Below are 19,836 nucleotides of genomic sequence, written 5' to 3' on the forward strand. Positions count from 1 at the left end.
CATGTTGTATGGGGCAGAGTGTTGGCCGGTTAAAAACTCCCATATCTAGAGGACGAAGGTAGCAGAGATGAGGATGTTGAGGTGGATATGCGGGCACACTAGGATAGACAAGATTATGAATGAAGATATTCGGAAAAAGGTGGGCGTGGCACCTGTGGATGACAAGATGCGGGAAGCGAGGCTCAGATGGTTCGGGCACGTGCGGAGGAGAAGTTTTGATGCTCCGGTGAGGAGGTGTGAGCGGTTGGCCGTGGTGGGTACGAGAAGAGCTAGAGGGAGGCTTAAGAAGTATTGGGTGGAGGTGATCAGGCAGGACATGATACGACTGCAGATTTTCGAGGACATGACCCTTGATAGAAAGGTCTGGAGGTCAAGCATTAGGGTTGTAGGTTAGGGGGTAGTAAAGCTCCCCTTACTTCATACTCGGGGTGAGGCGGGGTTGGATTAGGGTTGAGCTTAGATGGCTTGCAGTTTATGTTGAGTCCACACTATCCTTGTTGTTTATCTTAGCCCCGGGCCTTAGATTCTGGTTACTGTTATTGCATGTCATTTATCTTTTGGTTGTTATGCTTCTGTTACTATTACGGTTTCTACTGGAGTTACTAATGAATTGTCTTTTCTTGTTTTATTTTCGTCTTTCTGAGCCGAGGGTCTATTAGAAACAGTCTCTCTGCCCTATCGGGGTAGGGGTAAGGTCTGCGTACACATTACCCTCCCCAGACCCCACTTTGTGGGATTTTACTAGGTAGTTGTTGTTGTTGTTGTTGTTGTTACCTCCTCCGGTCCATAATAAGTGACCAATTTGCTTTGGGCACACCCATTAAGAAAATACTAAATTCTAGACAAAAATAGTTAGTATGACTAAACTATCCTTAATTAAATGTTGCAGCATAATTAATGCGAGGAGTGAAAGACTTTTTAGGGATTCGTACATAAGGGTAATTTTGGAAAAACAAATTAAATTTTGTCTTGATTATATAAATGGACACTTATTTTGGACCAAAATAAAAAAACAAATTGGTCACTTATTGTGGACCAGGGATATATACTATATACTCTATTTTATGTGGTAAACGTCTTTTTTTATTTAAATTTTGTATCAATCAAACATCGTTATTTCATCCATCAAAAATTTTATGGCGGTATTTGATTGAGAATAGTGTTTAAGGGGGAGAAAAGATTTTTAAAATCTATTGTCTAAAACAAATCTTAGATACTATATTATCTTATTAATGATAAAAGAAAAAATTTAAAATTAAATTATTTCTAAAGAAAAAGTGAAGAAGTATGACATTCTTCTTTCTTGATAAATTAGAAAGGAAAATGTGCCACATCAATTAGGAAAAATGAAGTATATAAAATGTAATGGAGGAAATAACATCTTTTGAAAGTAAATTGCCATCTAAAGATATTGTACATAGGGTAGTACAAGTTTAGGTGATCAAATTTTTTAATTAAGTTATATTTCGATACAAGTTTTAATGTTTTCAAAAGTTCTAAAATATTGGTCGGACTATTGTTTCTCAAATCACAATATCATCTTCATCCTACAAACTACTCTCTATTTTAGCATATTTTTATTTTCTAGAAAGAAATAAAAACGTGTTTAACTTTTTACTAAGCAGAAGTAAAAATCTAGTAGTTAACGAAAGTGTATATAATTTCTAAATTATTAATTAAAAAATGTATACGTTACAAGTCAAAAAAAAAAAAAAAAAGCTTTTATGAGCATAGCAAAACATAATATAATCAAGTATAAAAGAAGCATTACAACAATAAACAATTAATTTAGAAAAGTAGAAAGAAAAATTCTTGATTATTGAAGTGTCGGGGAGGTAGGGGAAGAGAGTGTAAAAATTACTCATAACGTATGTGTATTATCTGTTCGACTTTAGGTAATATCCACCAACATTATAATTACCTCACAGTGTAAATTTTTTATATTATTGGTATATAAAAATAATAAATTCATATAAAATAATAGTAATATTTTAAGAACAAACCAAAAAGGAAGAGTGCAGGAAATCCCTTTATTTATTTAGTCAAATTGAATTTTAATTAAAGAAGTGAACAATTAATTTGAAAACACATATAGTAGCATAGAACAAATACTAGATGTAATAAGTTGAGACGAAAGAGTACCATATATTCTTTCTTCTTCGATGTGTATGTATTCAGAAAAGGAAAGTTCTTTTTGTTCTTTCCCACTTCCGTCAGAGTATACAAAAACGTTGGCTACAGTTATCTCTTTGGAAAAGTTAGTGAAAATGTATCCACCAAAAGTACAAGAGAAAATCAAAAAGTCTCTATTTTGGTTTTAATTATGTCCATTATGTGAAGTTGCACCCACCATTGGACAGAGGAGATAAAAATATTTATTCAAACCAAAACTAGGAAGATATTTCACAAGTCACTGGCTACTCAAACGTACCTAATTTGCTTTAGCTTTATTTGGCAAGACTAAAAAAATCAATATGTTCTTCAATTAGACTCATTTTAGTAAAATATAATGATAATACTTGGTAATGCTAAGCTCTGTTTGGCCATAAATTACAGTAACCTTTTTTTCAAAAATAATTTGAAAATATTGTTTGTTCATGGATATGATTAATTATTTTTAAAAAAAGTTGATTTTTTTAAACTTTCCAGAATCTGATTTAGGGCTTTTGGGTGAAATTTTTTCTTCCACTCACAAAATTTTAATTTTTTTTTTTTCAAATAAAATGCATGTCCAAACAACTTTCAGATATTATTTTTTAACACAACTTCAAAAACTCTCTTTTTCAAGTTTCAATTAAATCTATGTCCAAACGCTAACTTAATATGGGTGATTATTTTGGAGGATCCTATTTTTGTTTCATTGCTACAGTCACCTTAATCTTATTCATTGTTATTTATAATACACTAATCTCCTAGTTTTTTCATGATCACGAGTTAATTAAGATGTAATAAGTTCAAATATTGTTACTTTGGGATGTGCAGTGTTTTACCTAATTTTCGCTTGTTAAAGAACATAATTCTTTAACCTAAGTAATTTCAAATAGAAAGTGAAGTGCAAAAATTATATTACACAGTAATTTTATGTGAAAAACTTCACTTTTCAAGAGAGTAAAACCACCACTACCCTCATAGAATTTGCCTCAAACTTCACTAACTTCAACGAGCAATTTTTTGGGAGTCTATTACTTAGATGATCACCCAACTATTCAATTATGGAGTAAAGTCATTTTTCTTTTGTTTGTAACGAAAAGATACTCAACTATTCCGATTGCACACAAATGATCATTCAACCAGAATTATCGAACTTTACGGTGAAAAATATGATGTGGCAGTCCGTATGGACTTTTATATTTCTAGACCACATAAAATAATTAACACCCAATCAAACATAAAAATTCACCCATACATTCAACTGGACATGCTAAAAATAAAAATCTACCTACTAAATAAAATCAAACGCGTGCTAAAATGCATTCCTGTTGCAAATGCATCTCTCATCTTATTAAAAAAAATGCTATCTTTCTTCTTCTTTTTTTATGGTTTTACTCTAGTCCTTAATCTCGTAACATTGTTTTATAAAAAGTAAAAGAAAAACCGTGAAAATAAGGATACATGTCATTGAGAAAAAAGAAGAATACAGGTCACTCTATTCCTTAGTCCTTAACCTCGTACCCAATATTATTTTGTAAAATTAACTAGAGTAAAACCATCAAACAAAAAAGGAAAAAAAAAAGAGAGAGATGCATTTGCAATATGAATGCATTTTGACGTTTGATTTTATTTAGTGTTGGATTTTTATTTTTAGCGGGTCAGGTTGGGTGCATGGGTGGATTTTCTATGTTTTATTTGGGGTTAATTATTTTATTTGGTTCAAAAGTATGAAAGTCCATGTGGACTGCCATGTCATATTTTTTCACAGAAAAGTTTGTAATTCCGGTTGAGTTACAATTTGTGTGCAATAGGAATAATTGAGTGATTTTGCTATTACAAACGAAAGAAAAGTGATTTTAGTCTATAATTTTGGATAGTTGGGTGATCATTTGAGTAGTGGATTCTGATTTTAGGTTACAACTGAATAACCAAATGGACTAACTCTAGTACCTTAACCTCTACAATCAACTCAATTGTAGCTACCCCTTTCAAAACTAACTCTAACTTAGAAAGTGATTAAACAAACTCTCAAGAATTATTTACCTATAATTTCACTTCTAAATAAACAGAATAAGTTACAAGTAAAGAATAATTGACTCAACCGTAACCGACTAAATAACTTCAACATCTTCGTCTTCATGAACATGTTCTTCACTTGAACAACTTGAATCCTTAAAAGTATTTTTTGCTATGAATTGCTATTTTCCTTGAATAGTTTCTTGAAACTGTGTGAATATCGTGTGTCTTCAATGGCAGCAATATGATGCTTTATACAGGAGCGACGCTGATCGAATTCTTTTCCAGTTTTAACTTCAAGACCTAAAATAAATCTGCCACCTCTTATGGAAATAAATCCTAAAAAAAATTCTATTTTTTTCTTAAAAGACTCCTTTAGCATCTTCCTTTCCATACAAGTATTTTCATAATTAATTAATTCATATTGAACACAAATTCACTCAACTATTATTTCCTTGTTGCCCACAAATAGTGTCTTTTCATTTATTAAGAAGAGTCATTTTTCTAGCTCAAATCAACTTGCTCTAGAAACCAGTCTTCAACTTTTGAGACGTCAAATAACCTGGTTCTTCAGCAAAATATTTGTTAATCATTAAAATAATTTACGCTCATCTCAACAAATGGCTCTCCTATTTTAAAGTTAATGTTTTCTCGGGGAAAAAAACGGAGCATATCCGTGTTATTTTTATATATTGAAGCTTTTTCTTTTTTTTTTTTTTTTTTTTTGCTTAATAATGAAGTCTAGTTAAAATTGGAAGACTTGAAATGAAGCCACTATAGGGCTGTTATTGAGAAAGGAAATTCAACCAATGTCTCATGTCAAGTTGACTTTGTCCTGTCAACTGCCAAAAGTAAAAACAGAAGTCAATTTTGCAAGTATAAAAGATAAAAAAGAGAACTGAGCAAAGAAAATAGGTCAAAAGGCAGAGAGACTCTGGACCATTGAGATCAACTATGAGAAGGAAGAGCAAGAGAGGGTATACAAAATTCCTCTCAGCAATATCTTATTGACAATATTCAAGGGTAATTACTTATAAATTTTTATGATCATTATTTATTTGCACGTACTCTATTAAAAATGATGATTTTAATATCACATGTTAAACTACACATATAGTGTAAAATATATTTTACATTGTAAATACAGGGGCTTACATAGTTAAAAATGATAACTTTAAGTTGACATTTTGCTCTATTGACATCAATTGTATAGCCACAAAAGTATGATTAAGATACGATGTTTAAAAAAAATCCTTTTTTTGTCCAATCAAACACCTGAAATGAAATCGGATTAAATCCTTGATTTCAGATAAAGCAAATAAAATAGTACTAGTATATGTTTGAAATGCACAGCAAAATGGCACAGTAAGGACAGGGGATAAGGGAAGAGTTTCTTTGGGATTGGGAAAGGCAAAAGAGTGAGTGTTTAAGAAGGGAATGATGAAATTCCTGCATAAACCTGTTAGGGTGAGTCAATAAGAGAGCAGTCAGAAAAAGGCTTTCAATAAATCCAAAAGCCATGCACAGTAGAGTATTTATTACTTGAGGCCTTTTGTCTTATTACTATAGGTGATTCCACGCAGCAATGGATAATCAAACACTCTTCTTGGCCAACTCACGTGATATATAGATCTGTACCTCAATTCCATTTTTTTTAACTTTTCGATTTGATCTTCCATATTAATATATCAGTCTTGAGTAATTTTGCATCACTACTAGGCCATTCCTCATCCTCCCTAGCTTGGTTTTCTTGGGATTGTTAAAATGAAATTACAATGTTATATTAGTAAATACTACTCCTATCAGGCTTTGGTAGAATTATAGGAAGATCGAACCCCCAAAGCTCAAGGATCTAGGGAGCTTCACCACATGTTGACTTTCGAGACGTTTTAAAGAACCAAGTGTTATTTTAACTGTACTAACAAGTCATATTTCTGGCTGATTTTATGGTTCTCGATTATTAGGAGGATAGATACTACTGGCAAGACCCTTATTGATGAGCGGAGTCAGAAGTTTGACTATGTGAGTTCAATATGAACATGTTCAAGTTTAATGCGTTTAAAAACTTTCATCTCATTTGAGGTATGTGTATTTGGGTAATTCTTTGACCTTGTTATATATACCTCAGCCGTCATATAGATAAGCAGGTGCTTAGGGAATTCAAACGGCCATAGTTGATAATGAAAGCACAATTAATCAGCAACATAGCTGTTTTATCAGTTTGATTTAAATCTCTTATCACATGTTTTATGGATAGCATCAAATGGGGAAGAACATTATTGGACCAGTAAGATGTGCAAAGAGTGCGCTATAAAAATTTCACTCAACAGATGTCAGTTCTAAATGGAAAATGCCCACCAAGTTGTAGTGACAATGCTCTGGTGTTCTGGAAGCCTTGGTATTTTCTGCTTCCTGTCAAAACAGTCAACATATCGGAGTTCAGCTGATGACACATGAAGTCGAAACCAAAGAGCAAGTGGCTTGAACAACTCATCAGAAATGAAACAAAAGTAACTCAATAACCATGACAACCACCACAAACAGACATTAGCAAAAGAATGTTAAGTTGCTATCTCCATGCTGCAAGTAACTTAGAAAACATTGAAATCAATTAAGTAGTTAAATGCAAGAGTATGCAAAGAAGATGCCAATGTCAAATGTGCCCTTATTTAGCATCTTTGAGCTGAGCTTAGCCCTCTTCCTATCCTAAATCCCTAGAATCATAAGGATCGACTGATGGTTGAAAAAAAAAGATAAAAAGCAATCAAGCCTGGGAGCCCACATGCGCCCAACTAAACGCTTCCTTGAACCATATAAACACAATTCCAGCATTTGTTCTGAGACTTTTGATGCACCCCGCGCATTTTGCTCTTTCCATTACATAATCAATTGGTTGTCTTATGTCTATATTACACTGAAGTCAACAGCATCAACTTCTAGTCTTAAAAAATGACAGGTCGGACATAAAGTTAATGATACCTCATAGTGCCAAAAGAAGATTAAAGAAAGAGATGTTGGATGGCCAAAAATTAAGAATGGAATTGAAGAGTGCTCAAGGATTAACATTAAACATAGGACAAGTTGAATCCCCTAGTAAAGAGTAAACTAAATGAAGATGACACTGTCCAATTGGCCGCATGGAAGATCGACATGAGAAGGTGATGTTCTTGGCAGAGAAACCCACACAGATTTCTTAATTGTTTTGTTAGGCAATGGCATGAGTGCTCTTTGTACAAGCAAGCAAAGATCTAATGAGGGTCGGAATGGAAAATCGAACGTAATGCAAAATCCAATCTGAAGCTCTTTCGAACAAGCAAGGAACGAGTGACCACAAGCTCCAGTGAAGCGCTCAACATGTAGTTAGCTTAAAACATGTTCGATAAATGTATTTCATTATAGATTCTGTTTTTGCTCTATTTAACTTATCAAGAAAGAGGTGAAACAGAAGAAGGGGTAACCTGCTTTCCAAAGTAGTCAGTCACCATAACATCGAAAGCTATCAAGAGCACTGTTGCAAAAGTGAAAAGTGGAAAAGAGCATAAGACTTTTGAAACTGCAAAGATTCGAAGCACATGCTTCTTCGAAATATAGCGCATAATTTACCAAAAGCAGAAACATCACCTACTAACATATAGAAATTTAGTACTTGTAATATCAAAATTGCAATTAGGATTTCCCTTTCAGTATCCAACATTATGACAATTTGAATTCCAAACAAATTCAAGTTAAATATCGTTAAGATGTATTTCAACAAACTGACGAAAAAGATAGCCTCAATTACAAATTTGTTTTCCAATTTTCAATTATTTACCAAAAAAATCAATTTGCAGTATCTATTCATATTTAGCTGCTTTATTTAACGTTAATAATAATAAGCTTTGGTTGCAAAAGACCATGTTATTATTGTCCAGTCCTAATATTTATCCTATATATGAAGCATTAGAGAATAGAAAAAGAAATTGAAAACAATAAGAGAAGGAGAAAATGAATCATTGACAGCAAGAGAGTAGAAAAGAAAAGGAGAAGACAAGCCCAACAAGAAGAATGCTTGAAGAAGAAAAACACTACTAACAAAGAAGCAAATCAAGAAAAGCAAAGAATAGTAGACCAGTTCTTCGTGAACCATAGAAGAAGAAAAAGATAAAAAGGACACCAAGAATATCTGGAGAGGAATCCATGGCAAAAGGCAATTCTATCCTATTTTCCTCTCTTTTCTCGAATCTTTTAAAGTCAAATTCAAAGAGGCAACCGCTTCTGCCTCGTGCCTTTTTGTACTTAACAATTCGAAGCTCATGATTCTCCGAAGCTGCTCTGCTTCACGCATGGGAAACTAGGACCCCTTGCTACGGTATTGTTCTGCCGCTCAAGGGGCATAAGCACCCTCTTGCTAGAATCGTTTGTCTTTCGTGACCACGATCGCTTCCAGACCTGTCGCGTTCACACTTCTTCGAAGTTGCTTCCTTTTTTACCCATGTGAACCGAGGACCCTTGTTTTTCATCGCTTCATCACCTTAAACAATGAGTGATCCTCAAAATTCACATAAATTTCCCATACAATTAACCAATTAAAAAGGCTCAGTTGTTAAACATAGACCCAAGGTCAAATCACCAATCCAATCCTCGTGGCCACAAGCATTCTTATCCTTCCTTCTGACCCCTCTCATCTTTTATAGACAAGTGAAATAATATTATAATATTATACACCAATCCAATCCTCGTGGCCACAAGCATTCTTATCCTTCCTTCTGACCCCACTCATCTTTTATAGACAAGTGAAATAATATTATAATATTATACACCAAGATGTGAATTAATAAAGAAGTTTAATAGAAGAATGCTTTAGGCTACCAAGAAAATATAGCCAGTTATCCATACAAGGAATTTCTTTCTTACACAAAAAAACATGGTAAGAAGTTTATTACTTAGGGGTCGTTCGGTACGCGGGATAAGGTGGGATAAAGTGTGGTACTAAATTTATATTATATTTGGTTAATAGTATAAATTTATTCCGCAATAACTTTATACTGTCAATCAAACATAGCATAAACTTAGTCCCAGACTTAATCCTTAATATCCCATCTTATCCCATGAAATTTGGTATTATTTTATCCCACCTCTCAGGTGGGATAAAGTGTGGTACTAAATGGCATGAGCGCGCTTTGTACAAGCAAGCAAAGAGCTAATGAGGGTCGGAATGGAAAACCGAACGTAATGCAAAATCCTATCTGAAGCTCTTTCGAACAAGCAAGGAACGAGTGACCACAAGCTCCAGTGAAGCACTCAACATGCAGTTAGCTTAAAACATGTTTGATAAATGTATTTCATTACAGATTCTGTTTTTGCTCTTTTTAACTTATCAAGAAAGAGGTGAAACAGAGGAAGGGGTAACCTGCTTTCCAAAGTAGTCAGTCACCATAAAATCTAAAGCTATCAAGAGCACTGTTGCAAAAGTGAAAAGCGGAAAAGAGCATAAGAGTTTTGAAACTTCAAGTTTGAAGAAAGATTCGAAGCACATGCTTCTTCGAAATATAGCGCACAATTTACCAAAAGCAGAGAAATTACCTACTAACATATAGAAATTTATACTTGTAATATCAAAATTGCAATTAGGATTTCCCTTTCAGTATCCAACATACGACAATATGAATTCCAAACAAAATTCAAGTTAAATAATGTTAAGATGCAATTTCAACAAACTGACAAAAAAGATAGCCTCAATTACAAATTTGTATTCAAATTTTCAATTATTTGCCACAAAAATCAATTTGCAATATCTATTCATATTTACCTGCTTTAGTTAACGTTAATAATAATGAGCTTTGGTTGCAAAAACCCACGTTATTATTGTCCAGTCCTAACGCTCATCCTATATATGAAGCATTAGAGAATAGAAAAAGAAATAGAAAACAAATAAGAGAAGGAGAAAATGAATCATTGACAGCAAGAGAGTAGCAAAGAAAAGGAGAAGACAACCCAACAAGAAGAATGAGTCATCTTGAAGAAGAAAAACACTACTAACAAAGAAGCAAATCAAGAAAAGCAAGAATAGTAGACCAGTTCTTTGCAAACCGTAGAAGAAAAAAAAAAGGACACCAAGCATATCTGGAGAGGAATCCATGGCAAAAGGCTATTCTATCCTATTTTCCTCTCTTTTCTCGAATAAATTAAAGTCAAATTCAAAGAGGCAACCGCTTCTGCCTCGCGCCTTTTTGTACCTAACAATTCGAAGTTCACGCTTCTCCGAAGTTGCTTTGCTTCACGCATGGGAAATAAGGACCCCTTGCTACGGTATTGTTCTGCCGCTTAAGGCAGCATAAGCACCCTCTTGCTAGCATCGTTTGTCTTTCGTGACCACGATCACTTCCACGCCTGTAGCGTTCACGTTTCTTCGAAGTTGCTTCCTTTTACCCATGTGAACCGAGGACCCCTTGTTTTCATTGCTTCATCACCTTAAGCAATGAGCGATCCTCAAAATTCATATAACTTTCCCATACAATTAACCAATTAAAAAGGCTAAGTTGTTAAACATAGACCCAAGGTCAAATAATCACCAACCCACCATCGTAATCTCTATCTAATCACCAAACCAATCCTCGTGGCCACAGACATTCTTATCCTTCCTTCTTACTCCACTCATCTTTTATAGACAAGTGAAATAATATTATAATATTATACACTAAGATGTGAGTTAATAAAGTAGTTTAATAGAAGAAGACTTTAGGCTACTAAGAAAATGTAGCCAGTTATCCATACAAGGAATTTCTTTTCACTAACTACCTAGGAGGGGGATCATGCTCCTAGGGGTCGTTTCCCACGTGAGATAAATTAGTCTAGGGATTATAATCCCAGGACTATAATTCCGTGATAATTTATTTTGCGTACCAAACGATCCCTTAGGGTCTTCTGGTTTAGACAGAAAGTTATGCAGGGAATAATAGTGCATGGATTATAATGTAGGAATTTGTAATATGGGGATTATAATGCAGGGATTGGTAATGCATGAATTATAAGGTATCATTTTAAAAGATTGTTAATACATGAAGGTTATTTTGATCATATTAGTTATTTCAATCCATGTATTCTAATTCCACCTTCTATCCAGCATAGAATAATACATCGATTCCTGTATAACTTATGCGGGAAACAAAACCAGCCACCACACAATGTATTGTACATTTCTAGAATATATGCAAGTTTAGAAAGGCAATCAGACACTGTATTACTAAAGCAAGGTTTTATGCAACCGGTCACTCTTTGTCATAGTGGTTGAGGTCGTTTTCTTCACAACACTAGGTCAAGAGTTCAAGGCTTGTAAGTTGCAAAGCAAAAAATGCAGGGTTTTATGCAGGTATTATAAGAGTTTATACATGCAACCAAACGGGCTCTCAGTATCCAAGTCTAAATTCCTTAGAAAATTCTCATATTCCTCTCTCGCTATATTAGCCGAAAATTATTTAATGGATGGTCTTTCATATCTTCCTTCTAGCATCCGATTTGTTGGTTTTCAAGCTTGCTAATGTATCTCCCCCGCTCTAGGGAGTTCCATCAAAAATGAAATTTTTATTCTCCATTCTATTGAATATTTTAGGCTTTTAGCAACCATGGCCTCCCCCGTCTAGAATGGGGGCCTGAGGAAATATGTCTTTCACAATAGTATCACCATACCAAACATCAAGTTACAATATACGATTTTTATTCTTCACTAATAATCCTCTCTCAACTGACCAAGATATTTTGTTTGTTCACTTATTCCATCGCACACGAAATCTCTCATTAATTTCTCCAAAGTAGTTTAGCAACTACAACAATGGAACTGAATATGAGTATGGACAAAGACATGAAGTATTAAGAATGTTGGAGAGTGCTATTTTTGTCATATTGACTTTCCTCCTGTAGACATAATCGTCCACATTTTCAATCTTCTCTTAAACTCTTAAGCTTTTCTCTAGCTAGTGGTCATAGCTCAGTCTCTTTGAACTTACCACTTCTTGGAAGTCCGAGATATTATATAGTAGGTACTTTAGCTACTTTACATCCTCCGTTCAAAGCAAGTTCATACATGTTATGGACTTTCTCAACAGTTATCTGCTCCGACATTTTCATGTTGATACAAAGGACAAAGTCCAAACACTTTCTAGAGTCATAACGATGTTAATGGGTTCACAATTAAAGCTTTTACTAGCTAACAGGTGTGATTTAGAGATCTTCCCACCTTGGCTTCATAGATTATAAATTCACCCCCGACAAGATGACCTATTAAGTGACTTGCGAAGGGTATACATAATAAGTTAATAACACAAGAAGCAACAATGATAGGGGATCCTCCTACCCGAGTTCATCTGAGACTCCCAGAATATCCAATGGGGAGCTGTTGGCACTAAAACTTTCCAACTCAATAAATGACTCAAGCATTTCCTACACTGCCATATCACATCTATGATGTTCATGTTTTGTAACTTTTTCAGACCTATTTTCGCACTAAACCTTTTGTAAAGGTTTTCTCTCTTTTCTCCTGCCAATTTAGCTATCAACATATCCATGATTTTTTTCATTATCTTTTTTACCTCCTTACATAATTGTTACATTCGAACAATATATCAAAATGAAGCTACAACAGACTAACATCCAAACTCATTGCCAGCTATTCAAACTCGCAAGACATCTTTTTAACCATCAGCCAGCTGACTGCTATTCCTAATTCCATTAACACAAACGATAAAAAAGCAAACTATGATGGCAAAAGCTCAACTTGGAAAACGTTCAGATAAATTCCATTTGCAATCCTATTTTAAATAATATTGTGATGTTGAGGTTTGTATTTACCCAAAAGAGAAAATTGGTGGGTTGAAAGGGAACTAGGCTTGAGGTTTTCTGTTGTAAGACTACCCTCAATAAACCAAACTACCCAAAATCACTATCGCATATTAGAACTTAAAGATCCTCATTTTGTTTTAGTTTATTCAATCTTGTGCTCGATTCGTTAATTAATAGGAAACCAATTAGATTTATTTAGTAACCCAAGACGAACTTGACAAAGAGAATCTAGGTTTGACTAGACTTGAGTATCGCAATGTTAAATTACTTAGCTCAACAGTTGAATTAGTCTGTAATTAAGATGGACAACCACTGCCTTATGCAACAATTGTTAGGGCTGGAAACTAATGCACCTTCATTATCATTATTCTCATACACATACAAGAGTGAAGAATGAATTAAGGAAGATAGGGTCATAACAACTCAAAAAGGGTACTTATCATTATAACTGGCACCCTAGGTTAATAACTCAATTCATTAGAGTATGGTTAAAAACACGCAATCAGTTGAATGAAGTTTGGGGGAAGCCATATTCTTAGGCTTTAAACTCAAGTGAAGTCTATAAGCTGTTGTCTTTTTCAGTTAATCCAATTAGGCAGTAGTCAATGAAGCACTTGTATGCAAAAATCATACTTGTGTTAATTCTGGCAATTAACAAGTAATTAATCACAATTCCATAACCGTGCACGTACAAGTCCAATGATACACAATCATGATTATTATTGATGCCACATGTCCCAAAATCGGTTAAAGCTGTAACTGATTTTCATTTCATATGTAGATTGGCAACATACCATGTACTTGGAGACAGCGATGCCTAACGAATTTATACAAATATGTACTTGCGGACAACGGTGGAGCCTGACAACTTTACACAAATAAGGCATAGACATGGAACCAATAACATTTTGTACACCAATATTACTACCTATATCAATCGTCAGCAACTCCTTCATTTTATCTGATGACAACGGTATCCAGGAAAACTTGTTAGCACCTCGACTATTGTAGGTGCACCTCCTACCTCCCACCAAAACATGTACCGGGTAACTAGATTGTCTTTAAATCCTTTACAATTATAGTTAAACATTGTAGGTAATTTCAAGTAAGTGATATAGGAGAGCCAAGTCAGTCTATGTCTTACCACCTAAAGTCAAATAACAAGGAGCTACCCAACAATTTGACAGTATAAGTCATAACAGAAAAAAATCAAGAAATCTAATAAATATTTTTTGGCAAAAGAGAAAATAAAACCTCAATATGTTGGAGTCTAAAGTGAACAAGCCATAACATATCTTATTTTAAAAGTAAATGAAAAGGGCAATATCTTTTTGTTTCAAATAAAATTAGCAGTAGGTCAAATAAGCAAGCACTGACCGATTAGATAGATGATGGATTGACTAGGCATTGGCAGTCTTAGGGAAAAGGGGAATTGACTGCTGTCCTTTTTGCTGCTGACGGATCTTCTGCATTTGAAGCATCCGTTCCATGACAAGCTCATACTCGCACTTCTCGTACGAGTGACGCTCGTCTTCGCACTTCCAGGGCAAGTAGAACTCCGACTGCCGGCACTTGTTAAGAGGGATCAACAGATGGGCGCACTGATCCCTGTATGATAATGGTACTTTCGCTTCCACCATCTCTGCTTGCGTTGCTATCATCTTCTTCGATGATCCTGGCACCTCCATTTTCTCCCGATTGAATTCCCTCTGATTCGCTTCTCTTTCTGTTCGCCTCTTTGTTCTGTTAGCTCTGTTGGGTTTGGGCTGTCGAAATGTCTCGGATTTTCAGCGGGCAAATATCATTTTTAGCCCATGGATCTTTTTCCCTTTTAGCCCGCGCCAGAAACTATTTATATTTTATAGCCGAAAAAGTACATAAAATTTATATAATTTTAATATATAACATATATATATATATATATACACAAATAATATACAAAATAATATATAATTTTTCGACTATTATTTTGAGAACGGATATACAATGTCATTTTTCCAAACTATTATTTATATTTGGTGGCCTCAAAAGTGTGTGTGTGTATATAGCTATTATTTTCACATTGGGTATACAATATCATTTCCATTTCAGCGAAGGGCCTTCCAACAAGCCCTAAGTAGGAAAAACTACACAGTTGAGCACTTTCTAAATATTATTTTAAGACGATGATAGCACTTCTTTATATTCCACAAATAACACAATTTTTTTTATAATACTCACCCCTCTTAAATTATCTGTCGTAATTTCTAAAAATAGTCGTCTCAAATTATTTATTATTTTAGAAGTTCAACACAAAATTGATTATTTTTTTCTCGTTTTACCCTTATTAGCTGAGGGTCTATCGGAAACAGTCTCTTTTCCTGTCCCACAAACCAAACAACCCATAAAAGAATAAATTATAGGTGTCAAGTGGACCGCGTAGGTTTTAGGAATTTTTACCTCCTATAGCAAAGGTTAACCCCCTATTTATTTAAAATAAATACCATTTAAATAAATTATATTCTATAGATACCTTATATGGTTTATAGCAAAATTTCTAATTTTGGTTATCTCCTACACTTAAGCCACTATACATGCTATATTTTATTTTCCTCTCTCCATTCTCAGATTTTTCTCTCTCATAGTTACCGTTTTTCATACAATTTCTCAATACACGTTCACCCTCTCTCTCTATTTTGATACAATTTATTTTTCTTTCCAATTCCCTGTAAGCACGCTCAAAATCAGAAAATCCTCCTCACTCACACCGCTGCTTCCTCCTTCCCCAATCTCGGGTAAACCCTAGTCTCCTCTAGATTTTACTCAATTGTTTCTATAATTAGTGTGGTAAGTATTTAACTTTTTTGATTTTCGCCATTTTTGCTTATTCTCAACATCTCTTCTCACCAAATTTTCTCTAATCAACAGTACCCCAGCGTATTCTCACAATGTCTGAGAATACACCCCGCAAGTTGATTACTAGAAGTATACCCACTAAAATTCTCAATTTCGATGGGCCCTCTTTTTCCTTGCAAATCACTCAAGGGGAAATGGATGCAGGTTTAGCCAAGAATATGGCATTGGAGAAGAGAACAAAATCTCGACATGAAAACTTCAAAGAAACCCAAGTCGAGAAATCATTGAAGGAAACAAGACTTCCCATACTGGAAAAGAGGAAAAAATATATTTCTGAAGCTTCATCTGTCAAGGGGAAGGAGGTTGAAGCAAGTAAAAGCTCGGATACACTCGAAGAAAAGGTAATTTCTGATGTATTCATCTGTATTATTGATGTATTCATCTGTATTTATATGTATAAACCTGTTGAATTATCTCTTCAAAAAGGATATTCAATGTATTTTTATACTTTTAGAAAATAATGATTCAGCTATGTATATGTATTCTGATGTATTATTATAGTTGTATTTATAAGGATTTTCAAAGTTCTCTTCACTGTTTTATTCTAATTTCAATGTATTTATTTGTTGTATGCGTATGTATTATATTAGTACATATATTTCTATCACTGATATCTCACTCCAGTTTAATTTTTCAGTCTGTATTTAGTTGTATTCATATGTATTCTTGTTAGTTGTATTATGAAATATATGTTGTATTCAGTTATATTTATATGTATTTTTTCTTGTCAGTGTATTTAGTTGTATTCATATGTATTCATGTCAGTTGTACTATGAAATATGTGTTGTATTCGGTTGTATTTATATGTATTTATACTTGTCAGTGTATTTACTTGTATTCATATGTATTCATGTCAGTTGTACTATGAAATATGTGTTGTATTCAGTTGTATTTATATGTATTTATTCTTGTTAAATGCAGGGAATTAAGCTGTTTGTAAAAAACAACCAATATTTGCACCGCATATCAGTGTATATACTAACACTGACATAGTCTCCGAGCTAAAAGAGAATCTTACTCCAGAGCAGTACAAACAACTGGTAATACTTGTTTTGAAAATTTCCTTCAAATGAAGCATTGTGAAGTCCAACATCAACTCTTCAGATGCTTCATGGGTCTCCAGTTAGAAGGAAGTCCTAACAATGTATTTGCAATACACGTCAATGGTACTTCATTATATTTTTCAATAAGGGAGTTTGCGCTTGTGACTGGCCTCAAATGTGTTGGTAACGATGTTGATTTTGAGTTCAGTGAAAAGGTTCCTAACCGGCTTATGAGACTTACTTTGGAGGTGCCAATCTTGTCAAGAAGAAACATTTGATGAAATGCTTTGCTGACAAGAACTGGGGTCACGACAACGACGGTGATGCCTTGAAGATAGCTTTGTTGTATTTCATACACACCTTCATTTTTTCATCCGAGAAGAACAGCACAACCATCCCAAGGCTACATTTTGACTTGGTAGAGAGTGGGCGCTATTCTGAATATCCATGGGGTTTAAAAGCATTTGAAACGCTGACAAAATCTATTAGCAAGAAGATGGATGCTCAGAAGAAGTATTACAGGATAGTTGGGATGCCCCTAGCTATGCAGGTGTAGTTTTATAAGTGTTGTTCAGATGTTGATCCTAAAATTGCACTCCGAGTTGATAACGTGGTCCCTAGAATACTCAATTGGAGAACCACTGGAAATCATCCAAACTTTGCTTATCTGATGAACAGCATGTTCAATGACAAGGAAAATATGGTAATATACAATTTGTATCGTGGCTAGTTTACAATTTACTAATCATTAATGCTGCATACATTTGCATACAGTTATTGCTGCATACAGATGCATACAGTTGAATACATTTGCTGCCGCCTTCATTATTACTGCTTCATACAGTTGCATATAATTTACTAATCATTACTGCTGCCTTCATTTGAATACAAATTACAGTTTGATTCCAGATTTGCATACATCTATTCGTAGTAAGAATTTGATTGTATTTCGTTTTTCAGATTGTTTACAAGGACATCCATCCAACCGATATAGAGCTTGCCGTTATTCAAATTCCTCCAGTAGGCGTTGCTGTTGAGAACAATCCTACTCCTACTCATTCAGACAAGTCGGCAGAGGATTCGGATGAGTTTTCTCCTACACCTGATCTTCAATGTAAGAAGAAACATGCTGCAAGTGTTGGTCCATCTTCATCACCGCCCCATAAAAAGCGCAAGGAACACGTTATTCATCCCTCAAATACAAAGTATCAATCCAAGATTCCTCCTGTTGGTGTATCTGAAATTGCACAAAATGTTTTGCATCACAATCAGCTGGCAGATTCCAAAAATGATAAAGTATCTTCTTTGAGGAAAGACCTAAATTCATTCAAAGAATACGTGAGTTTTTATCCACATATTAAACATTACAGTTTAGTGCTTACCATTCATATATTTTTGGCGCAATTTTCTAATTATTTCTGTCTTGCTAAGGTTGTGGGCGAGTTGAGAACATTGATCAATGATAACTTTAAGATGCTTTCTGACCATCTTCAAGACAATCAGCAAAAAGAAAGTTTACACCAGAGAAAGGAACCCATAGGGAGACGTGATGATGGTATTGAAATGCCATATGATGCCAACTTGCAAGATATTCCAAAAGGCCACAGACTGACTGACACAGTTGTCGGGAATAATGTTGAGGTTTAACATTTTTAACATCTTTAGCATATGTTTATATCTCCTGTTTGCTATTATTCGGATTAATCATATATAAAATAATTTTGTAACATTGTGAAATACAACTATATACAGAATAATTCGATATTGTTAAAAATCTTAATCCTATATGCATTTATATTTTCTTGAATTTATTTCTACATTATTATTGTGCTCTTCGCATGTTGTATCTACATGTATTCATATATATTACAACATGATACTTGTATAAGATTAAGCTGTATTTTACTATATTCAGATGTATTCTAAATGGCATCATTATTCTTAAATAATTGCAGTTTTTTAATGTATTCAGATGTATTTTAAAAGTTCTCGTAATTGTAACTAACAGATGTATATCAGTACTAGGTATTTAACTGCCTCATTAGTATTGAATAACAACATGTACTTAAATGTATTCAGATGTATTTTAACATTAATATGTAGTTGGAATTAACTGCTGTATTTAAATGTATTCAGCCGTATTTAATGTATTCAGATTTGTTATTCTTGAATGTGTGTGATGTATTTAACTGAGTTTTCCCTTACCAAATTCAGCTTCCTTATTGTATTTATATGTATTTAAGTGTATTCATACAATCATTTACTAAATTAACAATGATGCATAAGTCTAACAGAATACAGTGGTTAATGCTCTATGTGTGGAGTCAAGAGTGGAGGGAAATACTACATCAGAGGTGCCGTGCAACATGCCACCTACAGTTCAAGAGGGTGTATCTACAGATTACTATGTATCTCAATTTGAGCTGGACGATAAGTTTCTTCCCAGTCAAATTCCAAAAACTAGAATTGTGATACACAACGGTGCAAAAAGTTGAATCAACCCCAGTACCATCTCATAGGAATCGGTGACCAAGTAGATGGTATTCTTCGCCTTACGAGTCTAACTTCGACTCCGCAGGTTAGTGTTTTATAAACTAATGATCTATTTTCCCATGGTTTTTATAATTAAAAGTCTCTATTCACGAATTCAATGAACAACAGGTAACTCAGTAAAGTTGACCCCCATTTTTCAAAAAAGACACCCCTTTGAGGATGATTCAATAACGGGGCCACTCCTACATTAATCATTCAAGAATACGACAAATGGGTTCGTGATGGTCTTCTCGCTAGACATGAACAGAAGTGAGTTTTTTTCCCGGTATGTCTATTAAGTATTTATATTTTTAAAAATAGTATATAAATATTTTTTTTAATGTTCATACTTGTTAGAAGTAATTTGGAAGACCATTACAAGAAG

General features: G+C 34.1%; 1 protein-coding gene across 3 annotated transcripts; it reads right to left on the reverse strand.

The window, feature by feature from the left end:
• Positions 1-6,318: 6,318 nt before the first annotated feature.
• On the reverse strand, positions 6,319-14,757 carry LOC109236759 (NADH dehydrogenase [ubiquinone] 1 beta subcomplex subunit 7-like). 3 transcript variants are annotated; one of them, XR_002069550.1, is made up of 3 exons: positions 14,359-14,744; positions 7,626-7,675; positions 6,319-6,579 (listed from the first exon to the last, which is right to left on the reverse strand). XR_002069550.1 is itself a non-coding variant. In XM_019402975.1 (2 exons), exon 1 carries the CDS (start codon positions 14,667-14,669, stop codon positions 14,382-14,384), a length of 288 nt encoding a protein of 95 aa, XP_019258520.1. In that variant the 5' UTR covers positions 14,670-14,757; the 3' UTR covers positions 6,319-6,579; positions 14,359-14,381. The 3 variants fall into 3 exon arrangements, 2 of the variants coding, with proteins under 2 accessions (XP_019258520.1, XP_019258521.1); XM_019402975.1 differs by lacking the exon at positions 7,626-7,675 and having other exon boundaries at positions 14,359-14,757; XM_019402976.1 differs by lacking the exons at positions 6,319-6,579; positions 7,626-7,675 and adding an exon at positions 8,213-9,606.
• Positions 14,758-19,836: the final 5,079 nt, after the last annotated feature.

Source organism: Nicotiana attenuata, unplaced genomic scaffold (assembly GCF_001879085.1).
Source record: "Nicotiana attenuata strain UT unplaced genomic scaffold, NIATTr2, whole genome shotgun sequence".
Classification (NCBI taxonomy): Eukaryota; Viridiplantae; Streptophyta; class Magnoliopsida; order Solanales; family Solanaceae; genus Nicotiana; species Nicotiana attenuata.